The sequence below is a fragment of the Poeciliopsis prolifica genome, unplaced genomic scaffold (assembly GCF_027474105.1).
Source record: "Poeciliopsis prolifica strain line A6 unplaced genomic scaffold, Auburn_PproV2 SCAFFOLD020, whole genome shotgun sequence".
Taxonomy (NCBI): domain Eukaryota; kingdom Metazoa; phylum Chordata; class Actinopteri; order Cyprinodontiformes; family Poeciliidae; genus Poeciliopsis; species Poeciliopsis prolifica.
Genome location: NW_026562395.1, coordinates 8,315,211 through 8,340,538, shown reverse-complemented (window position 1 = coordinate 8,340,538; position 25,328 = coordinate 8,315,211). Strand labels below are relative to the sequence as shown.

At 40.2% G+C, this 25,328-nt stretch overlaps 1 protein-coding gene across 1 annotated transcript in view; it reads left to right on the top strand.

Moving 5' to 3' along the window:
• Positions 1–8,748: 8,748 nt before the first annotated feature.
• Positions 8,749–25,328, top strand: part of lama4 (laminin, alpha 4) — a 35,437-nt gene continuing 18,857 nt past the window's right edge. The window contains exons 1-12 of the mRNA XM_055044601.1: positions 8,749–9,082; positions 15,940–16,038; positions 16,118–16,245; positions 17,226–17,306; positions 17,442–17,656; positions 18,828–18,928; positions 19,713–19,893; positions 21,471–21,551; positions 21,638–21,789; positions 22,683–22,793; positions 23,235–23,346; positions 23,891–24,055. Of these exons, the coding sequence (XP_054900576.1) occupies positions 8,942–9,082; positions 15,940–16,038; positions 16,118–16,245; positions 17,226–17,306; positions 17,442–17,656; positions 18,828–18,928; positions 19,713–19,893; positions 21,471–21,551; positions 21,638–21,789; positions 22,683–22,793; positions 23,235–23,346; positions 23,891–24,055 (1,567 nt within the window). The 5' untranslated portion in view covers positions 8,749–8,941. The remainder of the gene's footprint in view (positions 9,083–15,939; positions 16,039–16,117; positions 16,246–17,225; positions 17,307–17,441; positions 17,657–18,827; positions 18,929–19,712; positions 19,894–21,470; positions 21,552–21,637; positions 21,790–22,682; positions 22,794–23,234; positions 23,347–23,890; positions 24,056–25,328) is intronic.

The window sequence follows — 25,328 nt, the reverse complement described above, 5'->3', positions numbered from 1 at the left end:
TTTGTCTTCTAAACCCTTTGCTGTCCCATCAGCAGAGGTCAGACAGTCATCCTCACCAGCCTCTCCTTCGTTTTCGTAGCGACCTCCAAGGTCAGGAAGCAGATGGGCAGGTCTTCGTTCTCACCACAAGCTGGGTTCGGTTGTGATTGGCCCAGTTCCTGTGTAGCTGGATGTGAAAGTGTTGTCAGAGCTGAAGGGCAAGGGTGGGATGGGGAGTCTGACTTTGACTTCTTCAGGGCCCAACGAGAGCAGCTGGGCTGCTGCACAGGGTTCCTATTATTCATGTGTAATGCTGGCATTGGCATTAGTGGACACCGCTGTGCTGAGAGTGCTGCACCAACTGCCACTTACTGTACAATGAGGTCTGTAGGAGGACACAGCAGAGGAGGGTTCCTGCCAGGGCCCCTGGATGACAGCTGCAGGACTGAATGTAGAGGATCACAGGAAGGCTTTTACAGAACACCATGGAAGCATTTCCTGCCAGTTCTTTATTTCCTGCAACCCATTCCAAACATTAACCTTTAGAGGTTTCTATTCCTTTTGATCTGCTTTTGTTTTCACTGGCTGTTTAACGCGGTTCAGCTCAAATACGCAGAATCACAACAGCAAAAACTTCATGTATTTGTCCTCTACCTGACTTTTGAGTAACTTCCAGGTCCTGTGCCATTTCTCCTGCTATCCCTAGACACACGAGTTTAATTGCAATGTTCATATTTTGTACTATAGATAAGCAATGCTACCTGGTTGCTGGTCAAAGCACACAGCTGGATTTCCTTCTGCATTCATTCCTGGAAAAATTAGAGGCCATCTTTGGCTCATCAATGGATAAGGATGTTAAACTTGCTTTAAAACAATTACTTCTCTGGTCATTTCTGAAGTCTTTCCTGGTAATATGTGTAATGTGCTCTGGACCTGTATACTGTCCCATTCTCAGCTTTTCCATGGGTGATCAAACTGAGGATGATTACAGCATCAGGTGCTCTAGATTTAGATCTACGCCTGGATGCTTCCTTATCTCTTGCATTTTATGAATATGGCAAAGATATGCTCAGTTTTTCATACTGAGGTTCCCTATTTTTGCCTAACTGACTGTATGAAATCTGTTTTTTTTTCTTTTTTGTATACTTGAAATGTTTTGAAATCTGGTGATCTGCAATTACAATAAAATGTAGATGACACACTGGAGGCGAGCAACAGATCTGTTTTCTCCTGGACTCAGCGGTGGAGCCGCCTCTCTGCCCAGCTGCATGGACAACTCCTCCACATTACAGCTCCCTGATTACAGTTGTCGTCCTCTGCTCACCCTGCGGTGAAGCTCCAGCACCTTCCAGCTCATCTTGTGGAGAAGACTGTCCTCCCCTCTGCCCTCCTCCTGATCTCATGATTAGTAGCCAGACTGAGCACAATACGTGGCTAATCGCTGCTGTCTGCCTCCTCTGCTCTCGACACCAGGATAATAACCTGACATTTCACCACATGAGATCTGCAAGGATCCATTTTATATGAGAACTCTTCAGATTAACTGCATTACACTGCCATTATGAGGTCCTGAATATTTGATAAATGTGGCTATTGCATGATTTCATCTTTGCTACCGAATTTGGTTATTATTTGATCAGAGAATTTCATTTGGAACTTAAGGATGTAGCAAATCTTCAATATCCAATTCAGTTTCTGCCATTGAAACCTGTAATTTAAATGTGAAGAGGAAAAATTAAAACTCGATTTTTTGTGGGCATAGTTTGAAATTTTTGGTGCTTTGAGATGCGAATCGGTTGTTCCCAGCTGTAAACACAATACCTTGTTGTTGCCATGGTTATGCATTAAAACTGCAAATAAAAAAGAGCAAAAATCCTTCCAGCCGCACAGCATCCAAACCTCAAGGAAAAAACCTTCAGCAAAACAAAAGTAACTGGAAAAGTAAACAACTGAACCAATGGAGTTTATAGAGTAAAACTCAAGCTGTTTTTCTATTGCCTGCTAAAAGACAATACGATATAACTAGTTTCTGAAGGAAACTTTTCTTATGTTTTTATGGAGAACCGTTTGGAAATTGATGTAGCATTAACCCCGAAGGTCAAAGATCATGGTAGCAATGAGGAGTTGAATCTGAGTGTGTGTGAAAGCAGCTGAAACATCAAAACATCAGTGAGAACATGATCAGACCACCAAAGCACTTTGTTAGAGGAGATATTGCTGAGGAGTTGCTGTTGTGAAATGAACAAACTGTCATGAAGAAGAATTCATTAAATCTCAGCTGGATTTTTCTTCTCCTAGTGTAAGGTATTTATAAATCATCACGTTTTTCTTTTTAGAAAGACATTAATGCTCTCTGTGAAAAGTATTTGATCCCTGGGAAGTTTTACTGTTTTATTGCTTTTCCAATTTTGACAAAAACAAATTTCGGAAACCAATTTTAATATCAAAATGAAAGCTGAGTTCTACAAAATGGCAGCTAAATACAAATATGTAAAAATGAAGGCGTTAAGAATCAACTTGCATTTTATTATTATGCCTAATGACTGACTGGCAGAATGTGAGTGTTGCCAGTAGTGGAGGAGACTTCCTGTCAGCCTCAGGTGATGGCAGAACCTTCCAAAGAACTCAAACAGGTTCAAGTCCTTCCAGGAGCTTTGCTCATTCCTGGATGCTTTGAAATTTCAGACTGAGCTCCACAGACCCAGTTTATGTGCAGTCACTCTTTTTCAGTTTAAATTTATATCATGTTTGAACATTTAACCTTCCAGGAGTCTTCCTAAGTGAAATCAATTATTTCAAAGTGAAATAAGGAGGTTTGTGTTTATCCACACCAGGATGAACACAGGATCTAGATGCATCCCTGCTCCAACACAGCTGACTCAAATTATCACAGTTTGCACTATTTTAAAATATCAAATCAAATGATCTGATCAGTTTGTTGTTCACTTGCCTTTAAGGAAATACTTTTTAACTCTCACTTGAGTAAGTTCCAGTTACAGTTTATGGTGAATGACTCGTCTTCTACTGGAATACAACTTGTAGACTCTCTGCCCACCTCTGATATGCAGACTGCATTTATGGGACAGCACTGGCTTATGACACCTAGTGGTCAAATTTGTGATTGCAACCTTCTTCTACAATGCCTGTTTTCAAAGTAATTCAATTCCAATCTTTTCACCACCAACTCCCCAAAAATGTATTTGTGCAATTTGTATATGTAGAACTAAATCTGATCTGATTCACACCTATGTGTGTGAATCAGATTTTGTTCCACACATATGTGAAACAAAATCCACATGTGTATGTAACATATGTAATGTTACTTACATATGGATGTAAATAACATTAGGACCACATAAATCAAGTGTCTGAAGTCAGAACAACCATGTTGAAGTTTATCCAACTTTTATGTCATTGATATCATATTTCTGCACCAGATACAGTAAATCTGGAGATAAGCAATGACTGAAAATTATAATTCAGAAACTGTTAACTTATAAAGGAAGTGTGTTTCTGTGCATGCAGGTTATTTTGGGATCCAACACCGTTCACACCAAAATCTCACAGGATGAACGTCCACACAAAAAAGTAGAAAAAAAATGAATTGAGCGTCAAGTTGTAGTTTCAAAAATACTACAGATACACTATTTTTAAAAAAAAGTACAGCCAACTCTTGCTATGTGAAAACAGATCAACATAAGTGTGATATTTGTATATTTACGTACTCTACGCACCTCTGGTTCTCATAAAAGGAGGATTAATCATTCACTTCCCCAGACCTCATGAAGACTTATGTAGTACAGGTTATGTCAACCCTGCAGTCTGCTGCAGAGAAAATCATCCTGGTTCATTTACCAAAAAAAAGTTTTTTGTCATGGGAACAGTAATCCCCAAATCCATGAGTACAATCACCTGGTGGAATTCATTCAAAGGTTTCCTTCCTGTTTCCCACCTGCTTGTTTTCATCTAGCTCCTGTTTCTTTGTGAAGCAGTAACTTGACACTCTGACCTGATGAGCATTTATCTTCTATTACAAACTAAAAGGAAAGAAAAGGCTTTATTGACTAATCAACAAAGACTATGCTTCTTGAATGGTACTGGCTCTGCCACACATTTATTCCCAGGTTCCTTATCCTGTTCCTCCTCCTGAGACAAAGGAGGAGGAACAGCTCCATCATCCATGCCAGGAGTCCTGAAGGAAACTGCAGCTGCTTTCTTTGTGAGAGCAGCACTGCCCTCTGGAGTGTCTGGGCTGCAGCTGCAGAGACTCGGAGCTGGAGTGTGTCTGCAGAGCCTTGGTGAGTTGAGATGGGGTCATTTTATTTAAATAGCACATTTTCAGCAACAAGGCAGTTCAGGTGACTTGCACCGAAATATGACTCTGAATGATTAACTGAGGGGTTTTTATATATATCTAATTAATGGCAACATAAATATGGAATCATAAGGCAGAGGTGATATGATGATCAAAAAACAGAATGTTCTGACAATATGTTATGTTGTGAAATCTGTACATTAGAACTGTTATTAAATAACCGATCACCTACTGTATGTCGGAGGTCGGCAACCCGCAGCTCTTTAGTGCCACTCTAGTGGCTCCCTGGAGCTTTTTCCAAAATGTTTGAAAATGGGAAAAGATGGGGATGGGGAAAATATGTTTTGCTTTAATATGGTTTCTGTAGGAAGACAAATATGACACAAACATTCTTAACGTTTTCCAATGCTATAAAAATTTGTAGAATAAATCTAAAATTTCAACATTTCCGTCAACAAAGATTTGCGTCATAGCCTGTAATATTTTTCTTTCAGTCGGGCGGGGTACCAGGTAGGTGCTGTTGTAAACAAACTGATGGGTGCGTGGTGGAAAATAGCCCAGGAGAGATTGTACAATTCTTGGACCAAATAATTTTCATTGCCAATCGGAAGGATTACCTGAATGTTTGCTCTGCTGCAAGAAGTTGTCAAATAACAAAAATACATCATTTCCAGACTACAGAGTGCATCTTACCATAAGCCGCACCTACAAATTAAAAAATAAATAAAAAATGGAAACGTACATATATAAGCTGCACTGGGCTATAAGCTGCATGGTTCAAAGCTTGGGGAAACGTAACAGCTTATAGTCCGAAAAATACAGTAATGTGAAAAGACATTTCCAGGGAAGGTGTATTACATTAGCTGCCGCGTCAACATTAAAGTTACGTCTCACATGATGTTGAGAAGCTGTCCAGTGATGTCCGTAATCAGAAGTCACATTAAACACGTAAGAACACAATCCTGTCTTAGGCATATATACCATGTTCCACATTATTATGCAAATTAGATCTAAGTGTCATAAAGATTAAACCCTAACCCTAACCCTAACCCAGCGGTTCCAGAGGAGACTTCCAGCCTTTCTACTGTCAGTTTTCAGTGAAAGGCGGCTCCAGTGTGTGGAGATAGAACCATTTCAATTTCCCACGAAGCCAGACTGACTGCTGCTCTACATTTTAGCCCCCCTCCTCCACGCTTTCCCCCTTTCTTCCATCTGTTTCCAATCAACACTCACTGCCAAAACAAAGATATAATTCCCCACTAAGAGCCAGCTCACACACCAACAAAAATCATGCTGTTAGTAACCTCAATAGTTAGCAAGCAATCCCACAGGAAAAGCAAATCTTACAAAACTCTTAGGATTTAAACAGTTTTGAAGAACTTTATTTCTCCACTGTCACTTGTACTAACATCTAGTTTATCTTTGACTTTTAGCAGACCATGTAATAAATGTATTAAATAAGCACACACTTTTTACTCATTAGATATTTATATAAAGCTTTGATGTCAATCTTGGGTGCATTCACACCAGTCCTGTTTAGTCCACTTTAATCCAACTCCAGGCTGTTTGCCTATAAACTCTGGTTGGATTGGAGAGGTGTGAATGAATAATCAAACAGATGCAAACCAAATAAACTCTTGTGCCCTGAGAAACCTCAGCCTCGGTTCAGTTGAATTGAACTCTGGTGTGATTTGAATGTATATGTGAACATCAAGCAGACAAGAGAAGGCTCCAAATGCAGGAAGTGGATTACACCCAGAGCATTCTGGGTAAATACAACCTAAACAAATGTGTGAGTCTCGGGCTAGTGGGAAAATTGGCTTGTGGTGTTTTGCCAGAGACAAAATAGAAATCCTAAAACTGTTAGAATCTGACTCCAATCCATTTTCGTTTCCATTTTGTGAAGAAGGAAGTTACACTCAGTGTCTTCTTCAGAGGTTTTCCTCAGCAGTTCTCAGTGCAGCGCCCCCACAGGCCTGCACTAATTTATTAAGTGAATAACAATTTACTTAATTATAGATAAATAAAGTAAATTATGCTGTAAATATGCTTTAATACTCGCTGGACTGTTAATTATAATAGTTCCCCTAGCATATGGCATTTAGAAACTCAACTGGCAAAGGAAGGTTTTTTTTTTTAATACATTTAAAGAAAATGTGATTTTTCTCCTCTTTTAAATTTCTACATCATGCCGCTATGTAATTATTATTTACATTGCTGTTTATTCTTTGTGTTCCCTACATTGAACTGTTAGCTACCAGCAGGAGTGCAGCGTTAAACTGTGGGAGCATTTGTTGTGACAGAGGTTCTACTTTTCTCTGGTATGTGTGGAGAGTGTAAGCAGACACCCGGGGATGAGGGGTGAGCCTGATGTCCTGCTCTCACTGACCTTCCACCAGTAAGAACACGACAGAATACTGTAGAACAAACAAGAAAATAAAATTTATGCATTAATGTTTAATCTCTCAGACAGTCAATGACTGGTTTATTGATCCACTGTGCCGCAGTGGATCAATAAACCAGCAAGCGGTTGGGACTGTCTTGCTGGACTTGGCGCAGAGGACAGTGTTGCACTGGTTGTCTTCTGTATGATTCTGCTACCAGATTCAGTAATGTCATTGGATCAAACTAGTTTAATCTGAGGAGACTAGACTAGTCTGGTGAAGAGGACCACCCAGGAGGGATCCATGACAACCAATCTGTGGTATTTCTACTGGGCTTGTGCCCACAATGTCCCTGAGCTAACTGATGAACTGATGAACTGGAGACCCAACATAATGTTTGTGGTGCTTTGTGTTGTCCATACCTAATTGATTACTGGTTGATTATTGATGACTACTAACATTTAAAAGGTTTTATAGGTCACCAAACATAGTTCAAAGATGCATAACTTGAATCCACATTTCTCACAGGTGAAAAGTGAGGCAAACAGTTGCTTTACATGGGAATGCGGTGAAGTCATCTTAACTTGTTTATTTTTGTGTGAACTGATCAGATAGGACTTTCAATGTTCGGCCCAAGGGTCTACAATTTCACAACAGAGCAGAGCAGGAGTCATGTTTCCATCTAATTGTCATCAAAATTTAAAGAAACTTTTTAAATGTTGCAAAAAAAAGAAAACAAAACTGCAGAATATGTGTGTTTCAATCTGCTAGTTTGGAGTGAAACAGTCAAGCTCTGCAGAGCTTAATTTCATCAGATGTTGATACTATGCATGACTGTTGTAAACAGGAAGAAGGGTCTGCATACTAGCATGGACCACACACCACAGAAATATGGAGGCACTTCTCACCCTCAGGCTGGAGGTCTGAACTGCTTGATGCCTCTGGTAAGGCATAGACCCTCCAGTGGATGGGAGAGTCTCTCATTGGCTCCTCTGTGCTGGAGGTTTGGACCAGACACAGTTTTATTTTTTGTTTGTTTGTTTTTTTGGTCAGAGTTTGATTGCCCTTTCACATCTTCTCAAATGAACCAGAATTTATAGGATAGCAAGCCAGAGCTGGATTAAAGATGACTAAACAGGGCTGGTGTGAAGCACCTTTAAACTGACCAGTATCTACACCACATGTCTTTCACAGTACTGTTCTGATAAATGTTTGTCTTCCAAATCAAGCATGTTCTCTCACATTACAATAACTACCAATTCTTTGCTATGGTAGTAAAAACAAATCAATCTTTTCCATTATCATCACCCTTCTGCTTATCCTTTTACATTTTGTTTTTTTAGTTTTTCAAGAAATCTAGAAACTATTAAACTGTTTTAGTGAGAACTGTGAAATGTGTTGTGTTTGTGTGTGATATCTCTACCATACACGTATGGAATGCAACTTCCTGTTTATTAGTCACTTGAGACATGGCCTCCTCATGGCCCCACATGGTAACACTGCATGCCGTTCAAGCATTTGGAGTTGTACGAAGCACGAAACTGGAACTTTCACACGCCGTTTTCTAACAGTGTCCAGGATGTCTGGCGTTCAGGCTCTTCCTGTGTAGCAGCCTGATACAGTCCCTGTAAATTCAGCCGCTATTCAGGCTCCTGACTAAGGTAAACAAACAGACCGCTAATGTCCAGGGCTGAGAAAAGGAGCAAGACCAAGATATAAGAGCAGCTGTTTAGTTTCTGTCCACTGACTGAAGAGTGAGTGTTGAAGCTTTAGACCTTCTGCCCACCCTGGCTGAGTAGAGGGGGAGGGGTACTCACTGCCTGCTCAAACCAAGGTGAAAAGGGTGCCATGGTCCTGGAAATGAGACAAGGTGAGAGCACTCAATATGACTCTGCCAGTTGGGTTGGGGGTGGGGTGAGCTGTTTGGATGAGTGCACTGTCTGCCCTGAGCTGTCAGGAGATAGAAATCCTTCTCTTGCTCCTTTCTCTCTCTTTCTCTTTGTGTGTGTGTCTCTCTCTCTATGCCTTCCTCTCTCTCTATTTCACTGAGCTTCCCATCTGTATGTGATTTGGGCCTGGCTCAGGGAAGAAGCAAGCCCACAAGGGCAGGGAGGGAGGAGAGAAAAGAGAGGAAGTCCACAAAAGTTAGTTGTACAGGATTCAGCTCAGGCCAGCACAAGGGGCAGCGCTGGATCTGGACATTAGGAGAAGTAAAGTTAAAGGCTGGAGACGCCCAAAGGACACTTCTGTGACTCAGACAAAGATGGGGAGACGCTGGATAAACCTAAATATGGCTCCAAAACCCCTGTCCTACCTTTGCCTTGTCTCCATCCTCACAGGAATTATCTGCCCAACTTCTGCCAACCGGTTGCGGTACGAGGAACAACAACAAACTCTCATGAAAGTAAGACTCTTATAGCTTTTGGCTGGTCCGCTGTTCATGATATCTGGCACTTTGCTTGGTCTGACTGTCCTGACCTGCTCCTGACATGATCCATGCATGATTTTGATTTATAGGCAAAAGGTCTGCTTTCTAAGTGAGTAAAACATTGTCTGTTGGAAACTTTACAAAGACTCCGCCCTGTTTTGGTAGTGCATTATGTCCATGTGGGTATGTGTTTGCATTAGGGTTACCCTGAGAATGGAGCTCAGATAATCTCCGGAGATACTGTCTCCCCAGCTGTCATGTGCCTGCTGCCCCTCCCTGACCGTTTCTTAATGGAAACAAGCTGCCAGTCTTTGAGTGATGGTCGGGGAAAGAAAACCAAGAGGAAGTACATGAGAAACCATTATGAGTAAACAGCTTTAGTCCCACTGATTTAGCTTAACCTTACCAGATGAACAAAGTGTTATAAACACAAAGGACCTTTTCAGAAGTCTGTAGAACCACCCTCATTTCTTCACTCTTGACTCAGAAAGGCAGACCTTGTAGGGATATGCAGAGATCTGAAGTTGTACCGCAATAGGCTATATTTGGTTGTTGGTCATAGTCAAGTCATGAATAGAAACAAAAAACTATTTCTTTCTTGTTTGTTTTTGAAGGGGGCATATTATGCAAAATTTGCTTTTGGCACATTTTTGTACTTCCATTTGGAAACAAAATGCCAAGAATAACATCCAGCAAGTCTTTTCCTGTTAATGTTCTTCGATTTCTCGAAGACGAGTCATTTAAAAACCTCCTGGTTATAAAGTCATAAGGAGTGGTCATTGCCCTTCACCTAGCAACCTCGGCCAACTAGCTACCCAAATTGAGCTCCACCCACGACATTATTAGAAGACGAACACATTTGGTCAGCTAGTTTTACTGCTACGCGTGCTGCACAATGGCTGTTGGAAAATCCAAGTGTTTTTGGTTGACTTACCATCCAGAAACCCCTACATCTTTGATGGTCGTGCAGGAGGGTCTTCTTCTACTGCTGGACCTTTAATATTCTGTTTGCAGCCATTTTCATTTGTAGCAGTGAGTGACTGCATTTAATATCAACTTCGTAAAATAATAGCCAAAGTCATTTTTGCCAAAAGACGTGATAATTTTACTTTTAAAAAATCACTTTAGGTAAAAAATAACTTTTAGGAAGGTGATGATATGGATGATGGTTAGCAATGGCAGCAGAATCAGTGGGAATGAACAATAACAATATAATAATACATCTCACAACTCATGATCTATAGCAATAGATAATTTGTGTGACAGAATAATCAATCAGTTTTGCCATACAGAACTGCATGTAGTCAGAGGAGAGGTTTCAGGCGCTCAACCTCTCACACCCAGCTAAGCAATACTAAAGATTCACTCATTTGTTTCCAAGCAACAGCAGCATGGTGCCTCATAACTGCTTAAAGTGGCAGTGTTATGTGAAATTGATTTCTTTGAGCTTTAATCATGTTATAATGTTATTCCCTCATCACAATCATACCTGGAGTTTTGCCTTGATTCTTTCGTGCATGTTTGAGAAATTCTTTAATCTCCATGGCAACCATTGACCTGTGCAAAATGTCTGAATGGACCTAGCTCCACCTACAATACACAGATTCGCCTCCTTATATTTGATATATAAAGCATTTCTTAACATCTGAAGGTTGCATTGTTACTTGATTGTGCCACAGAATGATTCTGTGTTGTTGGAAAACACATAAGACTATCCCTTTAAAAATAACAGCAGTGTGGAGTAAAAACTGTGGATAAAACAGGATAGGTCGTGCTCCCACTTTGGCAGCATTTAAGAGTCAAAACTGAAAATTAATCAATAATTATCAATATCAACTTATATTGTCATATGTTTCTCAGTCATATCCTAAGAAGTAGTCTTCATTATTTTGAGCAGCGACATTACAGACACCCTCTGTCATGTCTGCCACGGTCAGTCTTCCCACTGCATCCACTACAACACACAAAGCTGCCTCTCAGCCGGTTCACTCCAGCCGCTCTCTGATGTGGCATTCCAGTATTTACAATGCATCAGTTCAGCTTCAACTGCCTTCAGAAAGCTCTGCAGAGCTGCTGACAAAAATACAACAACAGGATCTGGATCTACAGATGAACGCTTTGTAAAGTAAATACTCTCTGGCACTGCAGCTTCATGCCTGTGCAGCCACAACATCATCCTATAGTTTTGCAGAAAGCCTTTATTTCTGCTGAGTGCATACAGTAAGTTTGGGTAAATAAACCTTGAGTCACATCTCTTTATCATCTGTTTGGTTAATTTTTCTGCAATGAGGAGTAAACCAGGAGTAAAACAGACTGACTCGTCTCCTCCTATCGGTTCATGCTGTGCTGTCATTATAATAGCAAGGAGAAGTGGTTGGTGGAGGTTTGGGGGTATCAGATTCAAGTCTGGTGAACATCCTCTGGAAAATACAGATCTCAGGTCATGAGAACCTCACCCGGCCAGAACATCTCAGGCGGCGTTTCCTCTCAGGGGAATCTGAGGTCAAAAATGTAAGAAAACAAAAGAGAAGCGGAGGCTCTGGTTTAGTCATGCTACGCATTAGAGATTAAACATCACAGACTCTGTTGCAGTTTTCACGAATCCTGGAGGTCCCATCTCTCTTTATCCAACAGGTTGGATTAACTACAGGATACTTTTTTACCCATGGGTTGCAGGTTCTGATGAAATCCTAATCCTTAAAAGAAAGACACCTGCTTCAGAAATGAATGAATCAATAAAAAGTGGAACAAATATTTCCAAAATTTTTCTGAAAGCAGAAAAGTGGTAATAGCTTGTGATTCTCCAGTCAGTCTGGACACTATCGATCTGCAGGATTTTTAGCTGCATTTATTTTTCCATCTAGTTGTCATCTGTTATGTTTCACTGGCCACACATGGTTGCCATTGTGTTGGTCAGGTTGTCAGAAGGCTCATTTTAAGAAACAATTGTTGACGACATTGTTTAATAAAAATGTTGCGTGGACTGAAACAGAAGGGATGTGAAGAAGGAAAAAGTTTCCACAGACCTGGATGTTTTGAATTAACACTCATAAAGAAAACAAGTATGTGATAAAAAATAATAACCATCTCAATGATTTCTAGCTAAATGTAAACCTTTTTATGACCCTGGCGCAACAAGCTAATTCTCAGTCAAATGTTCATTCCAAAGCCACAACAACCAGCTGATGACATGTGCAGAGGAGAAATAAACAAATATTTTTTAAAAGAAATGTGTGAATAGCTTTTCTGTCAGCCACAAAGGGACACTTTATTCCTGAGGACTGAAAAAAAAAAAACACAAGAACGCAGATTCTTGGTGAGAAAATTAAAAGTATTTTGCAGCTCCACCAACCAGCAGGTCCCTTCTGGTTCTGGTTAAAGCACAATGGAAAAACAACCTTAATATGTGCTGAGCATTAAATTAGCTACAGCTTTCTACAGCATGCTACTTCCCTTCATAATTAGTTCAAGCTTTGTTTTACTTGGTTCTTGTTTATAATTTTTAGCCTCATCATCGAAGTAACTTGGCTATTAAAATATTTAAATGCTTCAACTGCAGCCTACCTGCACAAAAGTAATTTTGCATTAAACTTTTGACAATTTAATGGGCAAAGAGAAAGTTTTAGAGAAGTCCGTGCCATATGCTAATCCCAACGCTTAATCCTTAAAGCCCCTCACAATCCTTGGCCCCCTGCAGCTGTTTCACCCAGAGTCAACTGTCATCTTCCAGTTGTTCTCTATTGCTTTGATTGCCTTTTCTGTAAATTTGTGGTATTTATTTTTATTTTAGCCAAGTTAAATGAGAAGTTAAATTTAAAACTTTCTTGGGACGTTTTTACATGGCAGCATGACACTTAAGTGTATAATAACCTAACGATGCTCTGTGCATACTGATAGTGAGGGAAACCCACAGGAAATATGTCCTGTGTGGGAGACAGCGTTCTGTTTTTCAGGATGTTTAACATGAGCTGGCAACAAACACATCTTTGTCTCACAGCCCATCTGTGGATTAAACACAGTGTGAATCACAAGCATCCACAGCAAACTCAGTGTGAATCACAAGCATCCACAGCTGGACGTCTGTGGAATGTTCCACCCTCTGAATGTCAACGTCCGGCTGGTTGCATGCAGCAGGAAGGTCAATCGCTGGGCGTCCTTCTGGCTGCAGCTCACAATGTCCCATTGTAGGCATCACTGAGAGCTGCAGCTCCTGAAGTTCAGGTATGAGACACTGAGAGAGACGGTGTGGAACATCCTGAGACATGAGACAGGAAGCTTCCACTCAGACCTGATCTTCAGAACAACACTCTGATATGAAAGAGACGTTTTTTCAACAAAATTAGGAGAATTATTGGAAAGCAAAGAAAGGATTACAATATATTGGTAGTAATATCGTTATATTAGTCATCATTTAACACATTAGTTTTAGTTTGATATTAATAAATATTTATTTCCATCTCGCTGCTATTTGTTTCTCAGTGATACAGCAAAGGATTGTGGGGAGTTAAACCGAAGCAGAGAGGAGGTGATGTGGCTGTGTTTTTTGATACATATAATACTTATAATACCAGTTATCGAACATAATAGCAATAGTAATAGTTGACATCTGCCCAAATTTTCAAGTCAGTGCCTCCGTACAGGCTGAGTCAGCTGCCTCTCCTGGTTCCCACCCCTCGTTCTTCTCTGCTCAGGGTGGTTTAGTTTTCTCTGGCAGTTCCTCTGTTCTGGTGACATGTCTCTGCCTTCCAGCACAGTAAACTCTATGTTTTCTTTGTTTTGTTTAACAAGAACTTTGCTCTCCATGCATAGGTCTTTGCATTTGGGTCCCTTAAGCCAAGCACATATATTCTATGGCATTGAGTTGAGGGTGATGAATAGAAATAAATTCCATTTTGAAAACCACATAGCTGTTTAATTTCCTTCACATCTGAGTTATCCACCAGTTTGTGTTGGATAAAATCACAGTAAAGAAAAACAAACATCCAACTTTAAAAATGTTGACCTTCAAACGTATAAGGGGTATCAATGCTACTGTTAGCCATTTGAAAAGAGGAAAGGCCCAATGGAGAATCATAAAAAGGAGAGAAGCAGAGCAGGAATTTATTTTGAAAGTTGTGAGGCAATCAGGGCAAGCTGAGAGGAGCGAGGTGGAGAGTTCCCCACCGCTGTGGTTGCAACAACAGTCTGGTGAGACATAATTCGAGAGCTGAGGAGAATATACTGCAGGAATATACTGTGGAGAAAGTCAGTCAGTTGATTTCTCAAGAGAAGGAGGAGCAGAGCTGGAAGTCTGTCAATGGAGGCAAATAAACAAAACAGACTACAGCAAAACCACAGAAGAAGGAGGGGAAGCAAGAAAGAAAATCCATGTGTGCCTGTTGGATGTTAGGCAGACAGACATTACATAGACAGTAATATGTGCTCTGTGTGTTTCAAATGAGAAAAAATTTTCTCATTTAAATGAGAAATAATTTCCTCATTTAAATGAGAAATAATTTTCTCATTTAAAACATGCCTCATTCTAGAGGCATGAAGAGTCCTCTAGAATAGCTGGGATTGGACCAAGCAGAACTCAGATTTAACCAATCAGGGCGTTAAAAAGCAGCAATTATTATTATTATTATTATTATTATTATTATTATTATTATTATTATTATTATTATTATTATTATTATTATTATTCCCTATATGTCAAGAGAACGGTCTTCCTTTCTCCTCCCGCTCCACGCTTTACTCAAAACACAAGCAAATCATTAACGTTTATTATGGGTGATGAAAATCAACATGACATCATAAATCACACTAGTGTTCAAACTCACTTACAAACAACAAAGCATCGTCCATGCTGCTATTGTTGGTGGTAATTATAAATTCAAACATGCAAAAAAATTTGGTTGCATAAGCCCCGCCCACTAATATGATGACGGATCCACCTGAGATATAGTTAAGATGAGATGGGCCAACCAATGTGACGGAGCACAAAGATCGCGGCAGCAGCAGCAGCTCAGGCTCCGGTGAGAAGAACCACAGCCACAGAAGAAGAGCCGAGAAATGAACTGAAACTGATGGAGACAGTATCATGGCTTCAGGGGGTGAAGCACAGCCAGGCTGCTCTTGTTTTAAAGGTCTGCCAGTGTAGCAGGTGTTTCTCCATCACATTCTGTCCTCCAGCGTCTCACGCTGCTCTGCTCCGCACCGCCGAGGTGGTGAGGTACGCGTGCATGTGCTTGTTCAGCGCTCATAACAAGCACACGCTTGTGCCTATATAGATCTAACTACAGACACTGTGGAGCTCAAACCAAAGTTTCAATGTTTGACCTTAATGTCAGTTACAGTTGGAGGAAAAAAGGAAAAAACTCAGCCTGACATCACCATCCCAGACATAGAGGACAGCATGGCAGAATCCTGCTGGGAGATGGTTACTGGAAGAACATAGGCAGAAACCAGGAGAAGAGAACATTAGAGATGGGACTCTTTTACTGCCTCACAATTTCACTCTGATTCTTTGGTCATGATTCAATCATATATAAATTTTGATACAAAACGATTTCTGCTTGTAATTTATTTGTACGCAAAGGATCCTCATGATCTGGTCCTCTGTGGGAGAGAGAATGACAAATGGAGACATGAAAGTGTCTTTCTCACATGTACTAAATTGTAAATAATATGCATGCTTAGAAGGAATCCCTCCCTCAATGCATTGTCAAAACAGTCACAGACAGATTGTCGGATAAACTTTCCGTCTTCCTCTTGTCTTCTGCAAATACAAGAACCAGATAACAGAAACATGAGTAATGAAGATGTAGTGGGTGAATTTTATTTAATTTTTTCAGTGTCCAAGAGGTTCCTTTGTCAGTCAACAAAACACCTGTCTGTCATGCAACTGCAAGGGCCATGCAGACTACTGTGAAGACATCACTGGCATCTGTATTGTAAGTATCGCTTTTAGACTCGCCTGGGTGATCACCTTGGTGCCGAGTGTAACATACGACCTCTGCCTGACACCTCCAGAACTGTAAGGATCACAGCACAGGGGATTTTTGTGAATTGTGTGAAGACGGCTACATTCTGAGCTCTAGACAGGACGGGCGCCATGCCTGCATCCCCTGCTCCTGCCCCATCTCTGCCCCCTCCAATAAGTAAGCTGCTTTGCTCTTCCGGTCTCAACAATGCAAAAACACTAAATCTTATCAAGTATTTTTGTTATTTTTGTCTAATTTCCAGTTCAAAAATCTTAGGACATTAAATAAGACAAAACTAACTTACAAGTAACTTTTTAGCAAGATATAAGAGCTTATTTGAACTTAATAATTCTTAGAAATTAATAACAAGTACGAGTTCCACTGGCAGATTATTTCATTTATAACATTTGGCCTAAGTTATAACTGAACTCAATTCATTGGTAATGATTTCCTTAATTTTGGGAGATCGGTGATTGGTTGATTTTTACATATTAAGCCGATCTTATTCAGTGATTTTATGTAGCTTGGCAAAGGTCTAAGAATCAACCACTGTCTTCTTTTGCTCTCTGGTGAGAAAGGTTTGACGAACAGACCTGCCCGCCAAGTTGTGTCTGCACATTTACAATTAACAATAGTGACCACAGTGTTGCCAACTCAGGAACTTTCTTGCTATATTTAGCAACATTTCAGACAAAAACAAATGCTACTGACCACAATTGGAATGGGCAGATTAAGCTTTTTAAAAGATCGGCCAGAAAACTGCAATTGCTGCACCCTTAAACTGAACTAGTACTTTCTTATTTATATTAAGGAATTACTGACATAAAATAAGTTCCTATGTTTTGCTGAAAATGTACTTGTAAATTTGTTTTGTCCTTTTCAATTGAACCAGGACATTTGCACAAGAAACTAGACAAAAAATGGGTAATATTTTGTGCCTTTCTGTCAAGGTTGAGTATTGGCTAGTGATGTCTATTTACTGACATACTTTCTTGTTGTGTGTGTGTGTGTGTGTGTGTGTGTGTGTGTGTGTGTGTGTGTGTGTGTGTGTGTGTGTGTGTGTGTGTGGGGGTGTGTGTGTGTGTGTGTGTGTGTGTGTGTGTGTGTGTGTGTGTGTGTGTGTGTGTGTGTGTGTGTGTGTGTGTGTTTCCGGGCAGCTTTGCTGTATACTGCAAAAAAGGGATAAGCACTCTGCAGTGCAAGTGCAAAGAGGGCTATGCTGGAAATCACTGTGAGAGGTCAGAGCTGGTCACACTTTCTCTTTGTCCACATTGTTTCTTTGCTCTTTGTTTAAAGTGATTTATTTTTAAAATCAGTAATATGTAGTGTTCAGCATTAACCTTGCATTCGACACTGTGCACACCATGCTACAGGTGTGCCCCAGGTTACTATGGCAACCCGATGCTGATTGGTTCATCTTGTAAGAGGTGCGACTGCAACGGCAACACGGATCCTAACCTGATCTTCAACGAGTGCCACAACGTGACGGGCCGCTGCCAGCACTGCTGGGGAAACACAGCCGGCGCCAGCTGCGAGCGCTGTGCCCCCGGTTTCTATGGCGATGCCATCAGTGCCAAGAACTGCAGAGGTAGGGAGGATGGTTTGGGGTGGGAGGTGGTTATTGCACGAAAAACAGTGCCTATTAAAAACATTCACTGGCTTCGATGTTGCGTTTATGTTGATTATCAACAAAATATGATCTTTTTGACCAAAAACATTTACAAAAACTATTCAATGGTGAAAACTGATTTCAGTTAAATAAAAACATTTAACATGAAATAAGTGATAGCTTAAAGATTCACCTCCTTTAAAGTAACTAAGCTAATTGTCCAAAAGTCCAGAGGTCACAATGAGAGGAATGGAAATAACCTGAATATTTATGCAGTAACTTAATTTATGTTTCATATTTTTAATTTAAACAGTCGGTATTATGCAGTATTAAAATGACATTTACATCATTTTTAGATGTTTTTTTTCATCATCTAAATCATACCTCGGGTTTTGATTATTTTATGCATGTTTGAGAAATCTTTTACTCTCCATGGCAACCATTCAGCTGTGCAAAACACCTGGTTGGACCGAGCTCTGCCTTCGAGGACAAAGCTCCTCCTCAGAGCTGCAGTTTCCAAGCTTACGAGGTTCTGCCTCACCGAACAACCCTCCACCATCTCCTGCAGACTAGCCGACAGCAATTAGCAAACACCTGGTTGAAATGCACGTCTTCTGCGCTCATTATATGAGTTACTTCTTTGTGCAACACTGGTAAAAACGTTGTTAAAGGTTTAATAGAGGAGACATGTTGTGGTGACTTTCTGAAGGCAGATTTTCAGAAAGAGCAGGAGCTTCTTAAAGACAGAATTTTCCCAATCTTAAGGCATTCAATTACAATTGGGCGTTTCTTCAGTGGCAGTGTTGTGATGTGATTGTTCTGTCCCAGACGCGCCACATAGAGAGGCTGCAATCCTCAGCTGTCACTGGTGGGATTCCTGGCCCACTTCTCTTACTGTCCAGCGACCAATAAAAAAAGGCCTCTGGTGCCACAATAACTTTTAAGTCCTGACTACTTCAGATTAACAGGTGTGTGCGACTGCGTGTCTCACAAAGGGAAAGCTGCTCTGTGGAAATTCAAGCCGAGGCCACCATTTTGGCTGACTGATTACTGTACGGCTAATTCTAGAACGAATCCCTTCCACCTTGAACGCTGTGTGTTGCGATGTTGCAGGTTCTCATCAGTGTGTGTGTGTTCTTGTCTGTCTCAGAGTGCGAGTGTGACAAATGCGGCACCTCGTCATGTGACGACAGGACAGGAGTGTGTCACTGCAAGCCCGGCGTTAAAGGTCGTCTCTGTGACCAGTGTGAGGTGAGACTCACCGCAGGCTTCTGCTCACTGATGCTGTAGGAGAAACAAATTGTTGCATTTCATAACAATGTTGAATGACAGAATGAAAGTTTTCTAACACATGAATCACTAAATCAATGTTTTTTCTGGGCCTTCATTAAATATCTTGACTAACAGATTCATGCTGTATTAAAATTTTAATTTCTTGACTATCTGAACTTCATTTTGACTCTGATTTATTAATCTGAATCTCAACTTAATGTTCAGAATATGCTTTCTGATCCTCATTAATGAGTTTATCATAGTATCAATAAAAATAATCAACACAGTCAATATGCGTATGAATTATTTCCCACAGGATGATCAACAACTAAAGGAAAAGACCTGCTGATTGCATCATACACCACCTTGTCAAAAATTTCACACCTAGGAACTAATCCCTTTTTTTGCAGCATGTAACAATAATTTCTAATTACAAATGTGAATTATGTAAATATTTGATACTATTCATTTTACATCAACTGCTACTAAACTAATTAATAACTCAGCTCCACACCTCCATCCCAATTGGACTATAATACTCCAGTGAAAGTAAAAGTAGCTCTGGCAAATAGTAAAATTAAGAAAACCATGGAGGCAAAAGAATTGTATAGCAGCTAAAACTGCACTGTGATTATATTTCCTGTCAAATAATGAGTTGTAGCATTTATTCGGTCATTCCACGAACAGAAAAGGAAAATGATCCCACAGTTCCCAGATTCAATATAACTTGACTTGTTTGTTTTTTGGGGCTTTCTTAATCCAGGAGGGTTACTTTGGCTTCTCCAGCTGTCAGGGCTGCAGGAGGTGTGAATGTGGGCCAGCTTCCCTTCGCACAACATGCCATCCACTCACCCACAGCTGTCCCTGCCGCCCAGGGGCCGGAGGCCGCTACTGCGAGCGCTGCCTCGCAGGATACTGGGATTACAGTCCGTCTGGCTGCCAGAGTAAGTCAGGAGACCAAATGGTCCTTCTCTGTCTGCAAATTAGAAGACAGAGAATGAGAAGAGCTTCTTGATGAATGGAGTATGCATTCCTGTTAGGACAGGATGAACTCAGCCATCCATTCCCACACCCACGATTGCAGCAGCGCTGGTGTTATCAGAGGAGAATGCGTTAAGAGCTGTGACCCTTAGCCTGAAGGCTCTCTGCAGAGAGCTGGATGACATCACCATGCAGCTTAAACGTGTATACATTGTGCAGCTGCTAAAGTCATTAATCCCTCAGCAGGGAGACCACAAGGCAGATGTTCAGGCCTCCTGCCAAACCACCCTCTGCAGCTCCTGATATTTATATGGACAGCAGAAGTGTATGCCATATCATCTTGTTTATGGTAATCCAGGTGGAGTTTTTTGACACTGGTATAAAAATGATTATGCCAAATTAAAAGATGCCTCTGCACAGGTTATATATATCAGTTAAGGAACACTGCACAGGTTCTACTTAGGGGTTCAGTTATGAACCTCTGCAGTGTTTCTGGAAGTCTTTGTTACACACATTTCTACTCCATGTTCCCTTCTGGGAATTTAGCTTTTGCTTCCCAGGGTGTGCTTGTCAAACAGGTACTCCGCCATCTTGTTGTTGTGAGAGCGCCTGTGGGTCAGGTTGGTGATGTGGTCACCGAGCTTCTTGATGGCCTCCACCTGCTCGTTCAGGTAGTGAGGCACTATGTGGTCCACACTCCTTACACTCCAACTATAGCAATGCTTCTTATAGTTGTTTACCATCCACCAAGCTGGCCAGCTGAGCCACGGTCTGGACTAACTTACACAGATATCAGATTCGCTGATATCTGTGATAAGGGACTGATGTCCAATAGTTTCTGTTGCAGGAACATGAAAGCTAAAAACCAGGACACTGACAGACCATCATTGCTTCAGTGGAGATGTCTGTCACACAGAAAAAAAAATTAAATGAACAAAGATCCTAATCATTACAAAGTGCACAAAATGTTACTTTTGTGGGGATTTTATGCGACATATATTTTGGTGTGTTTCTAAAAGGACGTTTTTCTTTTAAATTAAAACAAAATGTTTAGTCTTGCACATAATGTTTGAGTTCTTAAAAAAAAACACTTCACATCTTGTAAAACTGATGTTCTGAAACACAGCGATTTGTTTCATTTGTGAATTTAAGTATTTTTATTTAAACTTGGTGAAGGATTTCAGAATATTATTTGATGGCCAAAATTAGTTTATATTTATTTTTACTTACCTATTTCATATTTTCTTTAACACACGTAAACATATTGTCTGATTTTATGTACATTTATATGAATACATTTTCTATTATGGTGACTGTTTATAAAAGAAAATCTGTTTTTAAGTTTAAAGTGACATATTCAGCCAAATTCATTTTTAAAAAAGCATCAAATGTAAAGTATTGTCTGTGATATCATTATCAAAGTATTTGGAAAAAATATACTGTGATATTCTGTTGTGGCAATATCACCTACCTACAGCAAATACAATGAGAGCTCTGAAGTGTTTCATCAGATCCTGACTGGGCGTGTGTTTGTCTGCAGAGTGTGACTGCGAGAGTGGTCACTGCAACATGCACACAGGAGAATGCCTGACAGAGGCCACTGTCAACCTCTGCTACAACGGTGAGTGGAGCTGAGCATCAGCTCACCAGCCAGCAGACAGGAGGAGAAGCGCTTCAACATCTCTGTGAATATTTCTCTGCTTCCAGACTGTGACGATTGCATCTGGCACCTGATCAGAGACCTAACGTTGTCCAATAAGACGCTGGACCAGCTGAAGGTTGGAGTGCTGAACATCTCCACGGGGGCCGCTGCCAACGACAGGCTCAAGTACTACAACTACACCGCTCACCACCTGCAGGTGAACCACTAATATCTAGTTCTGTTTTTATTTTTGCCTCGTCGCATCAACAGTGAGACTGTATTTTAACAGCTGTTTTCACAAAATGCCTTAAAGCTGCAGCATTTAATTATAAATGTATTTTTTTACATATTTATGTAAAATCATACAGTTATCGCTGTGTGATGACAGTGATAACTGCCTACTTAGTGCCTTGTCTCGGCACTAACTAGAAACAACCAATCACAGCCAGGAGGCGGGTTTTAGCACTGTTAATATAAATACTGATCTAAATATCAAAACCAACTATAATAAGGTGACTATTGATATTGGGCTCAATATTGGCACGATGAGATCAAGATTTCTGTTTGCTTTTCCGCAACATATTCTGAGCAAATTACTCAAAATGTCAAAGATAAAGAAATTAATTCTTAATTTAAGAGCAGTATTTAATACTTTTGTGATGTTTGCAGTTTTAATCTGGCTGAATATTATAACGCTTTCATCTTAAATATTGAAGGGAAAATGCTATTCATATTTACATCACATCCAGATGAAAGTTAAAGACTTAATTAATCAACAATTGAATAGAATTGAAGTTTGTTGAATTTTTGTCACCATGTGGCTCTTATTGGGTGTTTTTCTGGCTCCATTTTTGCTGAGTATATATTCAGACAACAGTTTATTTGAAAAGATTACAGCAACCTGTGAACATTTAAGACATGAATAATGTAAATTATTGCAAAGACAATTTGCCAAAGAAGGAAAGTTTTTACTCACACTTTTGGAGATGGCAGTCAAACAAATTATGTCTTCACATCGTTTCAAACCTTTTTCACAGTACAATGACTTTTCCCCATTTTTAACTTTCTGAAACGTTTTGGAGTAAAGAAGCTTCACTGTTTCCCTTTTAGAGGCAGTTTGAAGTCTGGAAGAATAAGTTGTCTGTAATGAAAGGAAAGACTAGTGAGCTGGAAGAGGCTGCAGACGCTGTGGTGGTGGACATCAACGCACTCGGAGAGTCGGTCAGTAAAGTCTTCGTCTTCTGCTGTATCAAAGAAAAGGACATGGATGTTATGAGTCATATTGTTCTTTTCTCCTTCAAAAATGAATGAATCCTATTCCAGCTCAGATCTCTTACCATGTGTGTTATTATTCAGCTTAATGAATTATTGTTAGATACAAGTTTCATTTGTTAATAAAAGTTGTTTGGTTTAATTTTCAATTGTATTTAATAATCTGTAAGATGCTTTGAAATGTAAACTTTTTAAGAAGACGAAATCACTTACTGAAGGTCAAAAACAAAAAGCAATATTAAGGCATCTGTGGCTCAGGGCAGAGAAAGAGTTGTTTGATAATTAGTAGATGGCGTTGTCCAAATATTGAAAATATATTTTTTTTAAAAACTCAAATCCAAGACATGAATTAACCTAATGGGCTCCTGTTGTGTTTGCGTTTGTGTTCAGGAGAGCCACATGAACAGACAGGGGGTTCAGTTGGAAACTGAGACGGTGGACATGTTTGCCATCGCTGAGCAGCTGGACACTAACCTCACAGATCTCAACAAACGCATTGAAGGTACCGACACGGGCTGTTCAGTCTGCTGATATTATGGCAGTTTTGGTGGATGAGAAAAACATGTTCAACTCATGGAGTTTTCACAAAAACTGAACTTACAGGTGACAATGATTTGGAAAGGAAAAGGACATGTTGAAGATATCACCACCTATGAATGTGTTAAAGCAGACTAAACAACAGTCTGCCCACCAACTGAGGAGAAATAAATCCTTTTCTTTTTTTGTTGTTGAATTTGATGCTGCTCTAGCCAAAGGTTAACATCCAACATCGTTCTGATTTAAACTGTTTGTATTTTGAATTTGGGGGGATTTTCTGTAAATCATAAAGTTCAAAATCAAACATATTCTATACAGACAAATATTAAAATAAATAACTTCCTTGGCAGGTGCTTGAATGTCTGTTAACTTGAGTAATCCAAGGCCCATCGAGTTCTCATTGGGCCCCGTGTGTGTGTGTGTGTGTGTGTGTGTGTGTGTGTGTGTGTGTGTGTGTGTGTGTGTGTGTGTGTGTGTGTGTGTGTGTGTGTGTGTGTGTGTGTCCACAGATATGATCCATGACTGGGAACTGTACAATGTCCAGCAGGAGATGGATCCAGAGACTGTCAGGCGTAACACAGAGGTCACACAGGAAATGGTGTCATGGATGAGACGGCTCGACTTGTCGCCACGGGAACCCATCGCCACAGACGAAACAACCGAAGCTCACGACTGTGAGAAAAACTATTTATTCGCTGCAAAGCAGGATTCTGCACATATACAGTGATGACTTCCTCAAGCTGAGCTGTGATTGGTTCTGCTCAGCATTGGTTCATTTATTAAACCAGATCCTGTTCTGTCCTGGGTAACGTCCCTGTCAAACAGAGGGCAGATAAACTTATACTGAGACTTTAAAATAAGAATATGAGACTCATAGATATTTTTTGTCATTTATATCACTGTAATATCAAAGGTTAAGGTGTAAGAAAAACGACTTAGGTCAAACAAAAATTCTGATCTTTCCCAATGCCATATGTGGTAATAACTGTTTTCAAAATCTGTAGTTAGAATGGTCATGTAGCATTTTGTCCAACATTTACATCGTGGATGTGGTAAGTGGATCATAATTCTGCATTAACAGAAGTTTGACATGATACAACTAGATCCAAGCAAAGGCTGAAATTGTAATTCTTAAAATTCTGAACTTAGAAAAGAAATCACATCACATCCCACCAGTCCTGGTTCCAACAACGCATCCAAACTGAACTGCAGAAGCTGCAGTCAACGTTCCATAAACTGGCATTGCTATTAATTGTGCTTTCTTTTCAGTAGCTTCCTTTGTGTTATGATCAAGTAACAGTACTGTCGACTCCAGTTGTGGAATAATTTTAAAATTGATCCATTTCCATTCTACCTGGTATTACCTCTGTCATCAGTGCACTGCTGTGTGACGTCTACATTGTTCCTCTGTGCATAAAGCTTGTTTTGGGGTTGTAAACTGTTCTCACAGCAGCCTGACTGAAGTCACATTAAATTAGTAGTATCAATGACAACACACAAAAAAATCAGATTTTAGCTAAAAAATTTGAATTGTGCATCAAAACCTGCTGTGTGAACATAGCTTCAAAATACATGCTAATATTTTTATTTTACAAAGAAACTATTCCAACGCTGCAGTAGCAACTAACAGTGTAAAGTACTAGATAATATCTTCACATTTATTTATTAGTTGCACTTCATGAACATAGCTCAGATGAACGTTGTCTGTCAACGCCAGGTGTCAACGCCAGGTGATGTAATTAGTTACACCGAAATCACAGGTGTCAAACTCCAGTCCTGAAAGGCCACTGCCCTGCAACTTTTAGATGTGCCTCTGCTGCACCACCTGAGTAGAATAATTAGATCATTAAGGCTCTGGAGAAGTGATCTACATGAGGAGGACGTATTTAAGCCATTTAATTCCAGCGTTTTGAACCTGTGACACATCTAAAAACTGCAGGAGAGTGG